The 11,163-nt window shown below is 30.5% G+C and overlaps 1 protein-coding gene across 1 annotated transcript in view; it reads left to right on the plus strand.

Annotated features, from left to right (window-relative positions):
• LOC143193933 (fatty acyl-CoA reductase 1) overlaps positions 1-10,908 on the plus strand; it is a 31,366-nt gene extending 20,458 nt beyond the window's left edge. Inside the window, exons 3-10 of the mRNA XM_076400381.1 lie at positions 2,247-2,498; positions 2,814-2,959; positions 3,603-3,712; positions 4,330-4,522; positions 4,588-4,669; positions 4,725-4,882; positions 7,295-7,552; positions 10,528-10,908. Of these exons, the coding sequence (XP_076256496.1) occupies positions 2,247-2,498; positions 2,814-2,959; positions 3,603-3,712; positions 4,330-4,522; positions 4,588-4,669; positions 4,725-4,882; positions 7,295-7,552; positions 10,528-10,621 (1,293 nt within the window). The 3' untranslated portion in view covers positions 10,622-10,908. The remainder of the gene's footprint in view (positions 1-2,246; positions 2,499-2,813; positions 2,960-3,602; positions 3,713-4,329; positions 4,523-4,587; positions 4,670-4,724; positions 4,883-7,294; positions 7,553-10,527) is intronic.
• Positions 10,909-11,163: the final 255 nt, after the last annotated feature.

An 11,163-nucleotide genomic window follows, 5' to 3' on the forward strand; every position in this document is an offset into this window, starting at 1 on the left:
TTCATGAAACATTACTTTTAATATTTCAAGGTTTGTTATTACTATTAATTATAGAAGTACGCGTGTTATTTATATTATTTATATAAGGTTATTCAATTGAGACGGGTCGATGTTTGGCGAGACCAAGTTTTTTAGGCAGGGTCTTTTTAACCTGTTGTTTGTTATCCAGTAATCAATGTCAAATTTCCATCATAACTTATAAGGTTGAGCGGCAGTACCAAATGTTAAAATTATTCGAACAAATTCAGCCTGATCCATGATTTTCATCTTCAACACGAAAAACTGAAAAACCTTATATAATCTTGATTTACTTACATAATATAAGTAAATATGCAGAATAATCTGAAGTTGGATTCTTAACAAGTCTTAACAAGTCTTAACAATTGGAAAATACCCGGCCTGACACATAGATGGCGCTACTAGAATTAAATCCATATGTTTTTTAGTTAGCCCTAATCCTCAAAAAATGCATGTATAAATTTGACAGCTACCGGGTCATTAGTTTATGAATTATAGCATTTTGAGTGAAGCAACTTTTGTTATTGTGAAATAAATGGATAAAAATGAATTTTACGTGTTGATAAAATATTGATTTTGAAAGGAAAAATACAGTTGAAGCAAAAACTTAGCTTGATACCGAGTTTCCGGACACTGCCCCAGGAAATTCAAGCGACAAGGATTGGTATGCTAAGTTTAGACGTGGTGAAAGGAGCACCGAAGACGGTAAACTTAGTGGACGCGAAAAAGGTTATTACCGACGAAAACATTTAAAAAATCGACAAAATGATTTTGAATGACCGTAAATTGAAATTGAATGAAATAGCAGACACTTTAAAGATATTAACTGAACCTGTACATCATGTCATTCACGAATATTTGGGTATGGGAAAGCTCGGTACAAAGTGGATGCCGTGCGAGCTCCCTTTTGACCAAAAACAATGACGAGTTGATGATTCGGAGCAGTGTTTGAAGATGATCAAGCGCAATAGACCTGAGTTTTTGCTGATGGATGAATATGGCTCCATCATTTCACTCCGAAGTCCAATAGACAGTCATCCGAGTGGACTGCACACGATGACCCGCTCCAAAGCGTGGGGAAACGCTACAGTCGGCTTGCAAGGTTATAGCGTCTGTATTTTGGGATGCACATGGAATAATTTTCATTGGCTACCTTGAAAAAGGAAGGAGCACCAACAGCGACTATTACATAGCATTATTGGACCGTTTGAAAGACAAAATCGCCGAAAAACGGCCGCATTTGAATAAAAGAAAAAGTGCTGCTTCACCAAGATAATGCACCGTGTCACAAGTCAGTGAAAACGATGACAAAAAGCTATGAATTGGGCGTCGATTTGCTTCCTCATCTACCGTATTCTCCAGATCTGGCCCCCAGCGACTATTTCCTGTTCTCAGATCTCAAAAGAATGCTCGCTGGGAAGAAATTTTCGTCGAACGAAGAAGTGATCGCCGAAACTGAGCCTATTTTTTACTAAGGTAGGCCGGGGACTTTTCAATTGACCTGTTATGATGTTGGAAAACGTATTAGAATATTGTGTATTGGTTGACATGGAGATTATTTTAAAAGAAAAAAATAAATATGGAACAATAATTAAAACATCTTTCAAACAATCAGTTAGATATTTCTGCATAGATGTATATTTCCCATTTAATAACTAATAATTTATCAGGTCATGCATATATACAATTACTAGCCACATTAACTTAACAGATTGTTGAATCACTATATTTCTCTAGTATATATATTTTTTTAATACTATTTTCACTATCTCACTTTATTTCTTAACCAAGTTAGAATATAACATATATGAAACTTATTGTTTTTAATCGTTTGTGAAAAACTACACATATTATAACACAACTTGGTTAAAACTACGTTTACTCACTTAAATTTTACGTTTACTTACTTTAACTTAAGCGCAATATAACTAATACAAAATGTTAGAACAACCAACCTAACTTATTGGAGATACGGTTTTTATTAAATCAAAATTACTGATTAATTAATAAATTAATTTTCTTTCAAGACAAAACTGTAGACACAAATTAGTAATTACTAGTTTTACCTACATATAGCTTACAGAAAGCTTTAGTTTATATGGCAAATATAGTTTACAAATAATTAAATCAAACTGGCCTTTATACCACTTATTATAACCTAACACTATTTATAAATATCATGCATGATAAATAAGTTAGAACTGCTATTTAAATAGATTTTTTTTCAGCTCTACGATAAGGTGAAAAAAGAAAAAGGAGAAGACGTCATTAAATTAATTCATCCAATTGTCGGCGACGTAACATTACCAAACCTGGGAATATCACCAGAAGATCGAGAACTGGTAACTAATCAAGCGCAGATAATTTTCCATTGCGCAGCTACGATCCGATTTGACGAACATTTGAAGAAAGCTATCCTTCTCAATGTCAGGGGGACAAAATTTATGCTAGATTTAGCCAAAGAGTGTAAACAACTATTGGTATGTTTTATTCATAGTAGATATGCAGATAAATCGACATTTTTTCATATATTTCTTAAACATTTTAAAAACCTTTTAATTATCTTTCATCTAAGTTCATTTAATATCTAAATTCATTTTATTAATCTATTATATTCTTTATAAAATATCGATATATTTCCTAGTTATTGAAAGAAAAAATATCGTTATATTTTTCTCCGATTGATATATCGACATTTTTTGAAATATCGAAATCGATATATCGTTTTTTTCTCGGCAACCGACATCTGCAATTCATAGTAATTTCAATATATTTTGTTAATTATATATTTTTAGTCATTCGTCCATGTTTCCACCGCATACTGTCATTTAAACGAGAAAATACTTTATGAGAAAGTTTACCCACCACCAGCTAATCCTCATGATCTAATAAAAACTGCAGAATGGATGAGCGATGACGCAATTGAAGCCATTACACCCAAGTAAGTAAAACAATTACATGTTAATATAGCTGTGTTCATAATGATTTCTGTAATTATTCAAAATTGATCAAAATCCACAAGAGCAATAGTTGGAACTCTTTATGGTTATGGCCAAGGTTATACTATCCGCATTTTAAAATGCACCTTTCAATAAATAAAAAAATATCATACTGTGTATTGGTGTTTTACATGGTGCTATTGTAAAAAAAGTAGTTATAAAAGAAATAAAGAAAGAAAAACGCCCTTAAATACAATAAATAAAGTGCTGTCTCACCAAGCCTGATGTACTGATGCCGATGAAAGCGACAGTCAAATTAGACGAATTACGCTTCTAATTGCTTGCTATTTGCAACGATATATGTAGTGTAGTCCAGATCTAGTCGTCACAGAGCACTAGCAGTTTGCAGACCTGTTGCAAAAAATGCTCAGAAGTTGAAAACTTTTGAAAACAAGAATATCAGCGTGGAAATTATTTATTTATCTAAATATTGTTTTACTAAATTGTCCCGGGATTAGTTAAATGATGCATTAAAAAAAACTATGATACATTTACATATATATATATATATATATATATATATATATCTTTATATATCTTTTGCAAATATCTATTTATAAAAACCCAGTAATATATATTTTACAGGCTATTAGGCGATATTCCCAATTCATATGCCTTTACGAAAGCTTTGGGAGAAGCTTTAGTAGTGGAACAAAGTGAAAATTTACCGGTTGTCGTCTTAAGGCCTTCAGTTGGTAAGAATTTTTATTTTATATTGATTAAAAAAGTAACTAAAATTCTTTGTTTCATTAAATTGCATATTTTATCCCCAGAGAATAGCCAGTAAGCCCATTTTTATTCATTATTCTTATCTCTTTATCCTGTTCAGAATAAATGTATTAATAGACTATCACATTTGAGTACCTAATTATCTTAAAAATCGATTATAATTGTATGGCGGGCTGCGATGCAAATAGTTTTTTAAAAATCAATTAAATGCTTTTTGTTATTCGAAGCTATATCTGTACGTAACTTTACATTTTAAAAGCTGGGCATTCGAATATGTTTTTTATCAGTCGAATCAATCATCACATTCTTTAACAAATAATGTACAACCACATTCTGCGTACATTCTAATAAAATTCGGTGACCGCTCCATCGGAACCAATATTTACCAAATGATATTTGATAATGTAAAATAAATGAGTTCTCATAATCAATATCCAATCTTCTTATCATCAAACGTTTCCTATTATAGGCAGAAAAAACCGCAAATTATATTTCTTTTTTTAGTCAAAACGGGAGCTATCTTGTAAAAAGATAAAAAAACACAAACACACATAACTGATATTGTTTATGCAAATTATTTTAGTGATACCAATTTGGAAGGAACCTCTTCCAGGGTGGACTGATAACATAAACGGACCGACAGGACTATTGATTGGAGCAGGGAAAGGGGTGATAAGAACGATGTATTGCAAAAAGAATAGTTATGCCGATTATTTACCAGTAGATATATTTGTAAATGCTGCAGTGTTATCGGTATATGACTGCATTGTGTATAAGTAAGAGGGCTAATTAAGATTAAATTAAAATTGTTGAATAATACTAATATCATTGTTTTTCTTAGGCGTCAAAGATGGATATATAATGTAACAAGCTCTCATCTATATAAGATTACTATGCAGGAAATTATCGATATAGGGAGAAAGGTAAATGCGTACTTTGAATTCTCTTCTTAACACTCTGATAATTTAAAATGTTTAGGTAATTAATGAGAGAATGCCATTAAATGGAGTTGCTTGGTATCCCGGTGGGTCTATGAAGAGTTCGAAGCTGTTGCATAATATTTGTTTTCTACTGTTTCATATAGTTCCCGCTATATTAGTGGACACCATACTAGTTATTTTAGGTTATAAACCAGTGTAAGTATTTCAATAGTAATTATTGTTTTTTTCCCACTAACATTCATGATATTTAAAAATCATATTATTCACGTATTTCCTGTATAGTCCAATTATACTTATTTAAAATTATTTTAGCCTTAGATTTTTTAACACTTTTTCTTACTTACATTTTTCACTTAACATTTTTTCATTGAATCTTACGTTACCCATATGGTCTAACCTACAAAATCAAACCAAAATCTACAAAAAATATATTATTACAAAATGGAAAGTATTTTTATTTCCTTCTTTTGTTGATCATCAATTAAATTATTGCTATTGAGAATAAATATTTAATGAATTTTCTTGAAGGAATCCAGTATTGTAAAAATAGAACTTTTGACTTGAATAGAAATATGAATGTGACCCATTATCTAATAAATATGATATATAATTATTAAATATAAACATTAAGTAATTCAATGAGTTATTTAAATTGTTTTAGTAAAAAGGGATAATTGACTTTTTAGATTTACCCATATCTGGATATATTTTCAAGTTACTATATTTAAATTGTCTACTAAACTCTATTACTTTTTTAGTACAAATGTATACAGCAGATTTGAACTTGAGAAAAAGCAAACTAAAATTGTCTCTCCAATACATCTGTCTTCTAAATTAGAGGCTTTGGATATATTGGCCATTTATTCCCAACTATTGCAATCTTTCATAATTATCTCACATTACACATTAAGAACGGGAGCTCTGATGTTGGAAATATATACTAACCGCAACATTAATTTAAATAGTGTCAAGGTCCTAGTCACCCAACAAGGCTATTTTGAAAGAAAATATCCAGATTACTTTAGATTAAACAGCAAAATCTCAACAAGAGCAACGGCTATATAATCAACTCTTTCTGGCATATTGAGCTTCCTCCTACATTTTTAATTGAATAAGGTACCATAATGAAGCAGAGTCCTAATCGGTTAGTCACTTAGCTTGCTCAGGTACTTGCTTAAATAGCACAACCTCATTAGTAGAGCTTCAGTATTAAGCCTTCTGTCCTGAAGATGCAATATCTAAAGATTGCGAAACGTCGCATAAACGGTTTGGCCAATAAACGAGATTTCTGGAAGACAATAGTTCAAATATAGACAACCGCGTAAATCTCAAATCTAAAATAACTGTCTTTTTTGTAACTTCAATAGTTTAACGTAATCTCTTTTTCCAAACATGTATTGATGTCAACTCTGTTAAAATATGACTAAATCTCATTCAAAAACAATGATTTCCCTTACTATCTTTTCTTCTTATCTAAAATAAAGTTTTATTTTGGTAATAGCATATATCTAAATATTATTAACTGGCGTAATAAATGTTAAGGCCATAATTCTTTCGATATTTTAAAGTATTTATGAAAAGTAATTACCGGTTTTTCAGATGTCGCTAGGCTTAAGTATGCAATGTTATGATTTGATATATATGTCATTTTATCGTACTGACATCAAGCTGCAAAGCTATATATGTTATATTTTGCGTAAGTAAGTAAGAAGTAGTAGACTGAAAAAGTTTGAAGATGCGGAACTGCAAGAGTTATGGCAAGACCAAACCCAAACGCAAAAACAATTGGCAAAAACATTAAATGTGGCCCAAGAAACGCTTAGCAACCGATTATGAGCAATGGGAAAAATCCAAAAAATGGGAAGATTTTGAAAACCCAAAGCGCTAAAAATCATGGTTATTACCTGGCGAAGCCTGCCAATCGATTCGAAGGCTAAATCGTTTTAGTCACAAGATAATGCTCTATGTTTGGTGGGACCAGAGCGGCGTATTGTATTACGAACTGTTGAAACCTTGTAAAACAGTTAATAGTATCGCTACTAAAAATAAATGATGAATTTGAACCATACTTTGATCGAAAAGCGTTCAGAATGGGGTAAATTGAAGACAGGGTAAATTGAATTTACAGCACGATAATGCACCCTATCCTAAAGCAAAATCCGTCAAGGAAGCGTTGAAAGAACTTGAATGGGACATACTACCGCACCAGCCGTGCTCTCCACACATTGTCCCGTTCGACCATCAACTTTTCACATCATTGGGACACACGCTTGCAGAGCAGGGCTTTGCCAATTTCGAAGATGTAAAAAATGGCTTGATCAATGGTTTTTCTCAGAGGACAACAATTTTTTAGGATGGCATCCATAAATTGCCTGAAAATACTTTGAATAAATAAATTTTTACATTTTCTTGCAAGTTATGTAGTGTTTTTCCGGAAAAAAACAATAATAACTTTTCGGTACGCCTGGAATATGATATGTTTCTTTGGTTATAATAGTTTCCTTTTTCAGAAACCCTGCGGAAATAAAACCAACAAAAAAAATTAACTTAATGTTATATTTTCAATAATAATCTCAATTAATAATTTCTTTATCAACATAATTTTAGACTGATGAGAGTTCAAAGGAGAATACAAAAAGGCTTCGACGTATTCGAATACTACGCTAACAATCAATGGGATTTCGACAACGAGGAGTCTCTTTTAGCCCGAGAAATGATGAACCCTTTAGAAAGAGAAAAGTATAAAATCGACGGAGAAGGAATAGACTATTATGAATATTTCACAGATTGTACTCGAGCTGCTCGATTGTACATTCTCAATGAACCGGATGATACTTTACCAGCCGCCAGAAGACATATGAAAGTGTAAGTAAATTTTTATTGTCCTTAAAACTGTATATCAAATTACAATGGAAGAAAACAACATAAACTGTCACTAAAGAAATTTAATTCGGTCTTCTGATTAAATACAACCGTAGTAAAACTTATTTTCAATAATTTTATTTCCAAAAATAACATTGCAAGTTAGATCATCATTCAACATCATCAAATAGCAAATAACATGTTTGGAGCAAGTCTATAAAAATAGTAATAAACTAGGCATCAACAAAAAATGTTTATTAGATATTTTATTATTTATATTATTTATTAAAAATAATTATATATTTATTTATTTAAGTTAAGTCCAACACATTAACATATTACGGGAATATGTTTTATATAAATTATCTTATAAAATAATTAATAATTTAAATTAATACTTTTTGAATTCATTAAATTTCTTTAGTTTTTCTTTTAAAATATTTTATTACATAAGATAAAAACAGTGAATGAATTTTAACGGATTCAATGTGCTTTATGTGAAAGTACCGTACAAGATTATTTTTAAAAATATACTCAAAAAATCCGAAATCAATTTGCTCCATATATGATTATAAACGGACCTTATCAATTACAATTTCTCGTCTGTTGCGTTCTTAGTCAACCGTGATGACTTTCCAAAACATCGAAAATGATATTAACAGATTTTCTATTTTCAAATTTCTTTCTCAATTTAAAAATTATCATATCATATTTATATAGCATAAGTATAAGAGCATTTAATATACCGTATGCTGACAGAGGTCAGACGTGATGTCTAGGGTTAGCCATCTCGATCTGTTGACGTTCATCGTTCTCTTGATATTTAGATTTCTTTTTGATAACACTACTGGAAGTGTTCTTTTCTAAAAGAATCGAGTTATGGCATGATAATACTGGCATGCGCACAAGGATTTGAATTTGCGACGTTGCCAATTGTTAAACATTTTTGTTTGAAGAATATAATATAAATAGAATAAATTATCTTGAATTCACAAGTTAACCTAATATTTCTATTGAGACCCAAGTTAAAATATTTTTGACAGATTTTTCATCCCCTATATATAAAAATGTAATACAAAGAACATATTACATATTTAATTTTAAAAGGAAAAATAGATATTTTCTCCAAACAACATGTAAGGTAATTTATTTATCAATATATAAAAGCACAAGCATATAATTATCTTTAAAATTACTCAATGATTGCATGGCACTAAAAGATAGCTTCATTGTTTCCTCATCGAATCTCTTCGATATGCATTAAGCATGTGTGTAGAATATACACGTATAAATTCTTAGCTATATTCTTTTAACATTTCATATCTTCATTTATTATGATTAACATAAAATATTCTTTCTTTAAAGTAGTGTTGGTACCCAGAAACTAAGATTGTGGCTTTTATTACAAATATCCTGTATTTTTAATCTCAATTACCCATGTTGCTTGAAAATGTTGCCATGAAAACTTGAAGCATCGCTTTTATGTTTTTATCGGGGGAATTCTATTAGTTAAAAATTAATTCTTGCTGAATATTACATAAATATTTATGAGTCAATAAATCTAGTCTTTACGAATTGTCACTACATGTTAATTCGGGTTTCATCCAATATAGCATCCATTGGAATTTTAGCAATTAGTTTGGATGCAGTCATATTCTTATCTGATTTTGATACCCCTCACCTCTCACCCTTACATACACTCTGACGAATTCTTGATCGACTACACTCAAATTTAGAAGTAGTAAGATTTTTACCAAAATAGGAACCTCTAACCTTTAAAAATCTTCAAGCGAACCAAACTTAAATGTTTCTTGCTCAATTTTAATGCTGTAAACTGACTATTAATCAGCCAGCTGTGATTTTAATGAGGTATACTCATCGAATCATATATATATACCTAAAATATAATGAATTTGGTACAGAATTGAATCATACATACCTGAATGGAATATCCTCATATAACTGTTCAGATTAAAGTGTCATAATATATTTTTTTGACAATATTCACAAATCGATGATTTATTAATTACTGCCTACCATTTATAATTAAAATATGAACAGTACAAGAAGAAATAAACTATAAACAACAAAATTCTTAACCTTAAGGAACAGAGCTCCTACCAGTTCCAGGGTCATATCCAAAATGGCTATTGTAGTTCGGTCGATTCTAACTCTTGATTGTTTGTGAATGGCAATATCGCAATATTAGGCGGAAACTACCGAAGTTTACTGAATACCGATTAGGATTCCCCAGAAATAGCCACTACTTCATTTTCTCTAAACTTGACAGAAAGTCAGGCTGTAATTAAAAAATAAAGAATAGAAAATAGAAAATACAATTTCTGGTTATTTATAGCAAACATTTTCAATTGAATGGTAATCGTGGTTCACTTTATAATATCCCATTATCTTAATATTTATATTCACCTTAATATTTCAACATATCGATTTTTTCGTTTTCGATAGAACCTCATCATTCAATACACAATAAATCCATGGAGTAACTCCAGTACTAAATATCTTCATAAAAATAATACCTCATTGGTAACAACTTTCAAAATACAAGTATCAAATTTCAAAAGATCGATTGTTAAAACCAAAATTTGCCGAAGTCTAAATCATCTAAGAGTAGTTACCCAAAAATAGTTACCATATCTCTCGATCTAACCTATCCAGCTTACCATAATTCTATTTTCATTTTGAAAGAAATAGGGACCAATAAAAATAGCCGGTATTCCAAAATCCAGAGTTCAAGAATAAACTAGGTTTGACACTAACAGGTGTATCAATCAGTACCAAAGGCGGCAGTATTGCCAACACTGCAATAGCACATATTTTTAATTAACCATCCAAAGTTACCAAAACCAAAATCACCTAATGAATATCCCTCAATACACATTCAAATTTTGCCTATACAAATTAGATTTAGCTGATATTTTGCTTTAAAATAATATATATAATAACATTTTATTTTTCAGAATGTGGGTCGTGGATAAATTCTGCAAAACGCTTTTCATACTTGTAGTTGGTTATTACCTGTACCAGAAGATATTCAAACCAATATTAACATAATTATAAAATACTATCTACTAGATTTAAGAATTTATATAACAAATTAATAAGGTAAATTTTTCAATGTGGTGTTTGCACTAGTATTGATCAGTAATATATGTACTGTATAGATGTTTTTGTATATTATTTTAATTATAAATATATTATGTAGTGTTCTCTAGTTTGTTTATGTAGCATTTAATATTACTGTGTTGTCTTTAAATATTACATCATGGCTATGTTCGACTGTCTTTGAATTATATAATTTATTTTTTGGTGTATAATAAACGATTTTAAATTAAATAAAATTGTGTTATTTTATATTCTTTAATATATTCGTATATTGAATCACGACAAATCTATTACCTATTTGGAATCCCACATGAGCAATTATTACGGCTACAAAAATCCACCGCGCTTTTAACCGATGTCAAAGATTTGGAACGGTTCTCTTGGACTTAACTAGTTTGGCTTAGTGACGAAATTCAACCGGCCAGGTCTTCCCGATGACCTAACTACCCTTATCAAGTACGTTTTGTCAGGCATATCATTCCAAGTTAAAA

Source organism: Rhynchophorus ferrugineus, unplaced genomic scaffold, assembly GCF_030347505.1.
Source record: "Rhynchophorus ferrugineus isolate W39M unplaced genomic scaffold, kcgeb_rfMv2 rfM3, whole genome shotgun sequence".
Taxonomy (NCBI): Eukaryota; Metazoa; Arthropoda; class Insecta; order Coleoptera; family Curculionidae; genus Rhynchophorus; species Rhynchophorus ferrugineus.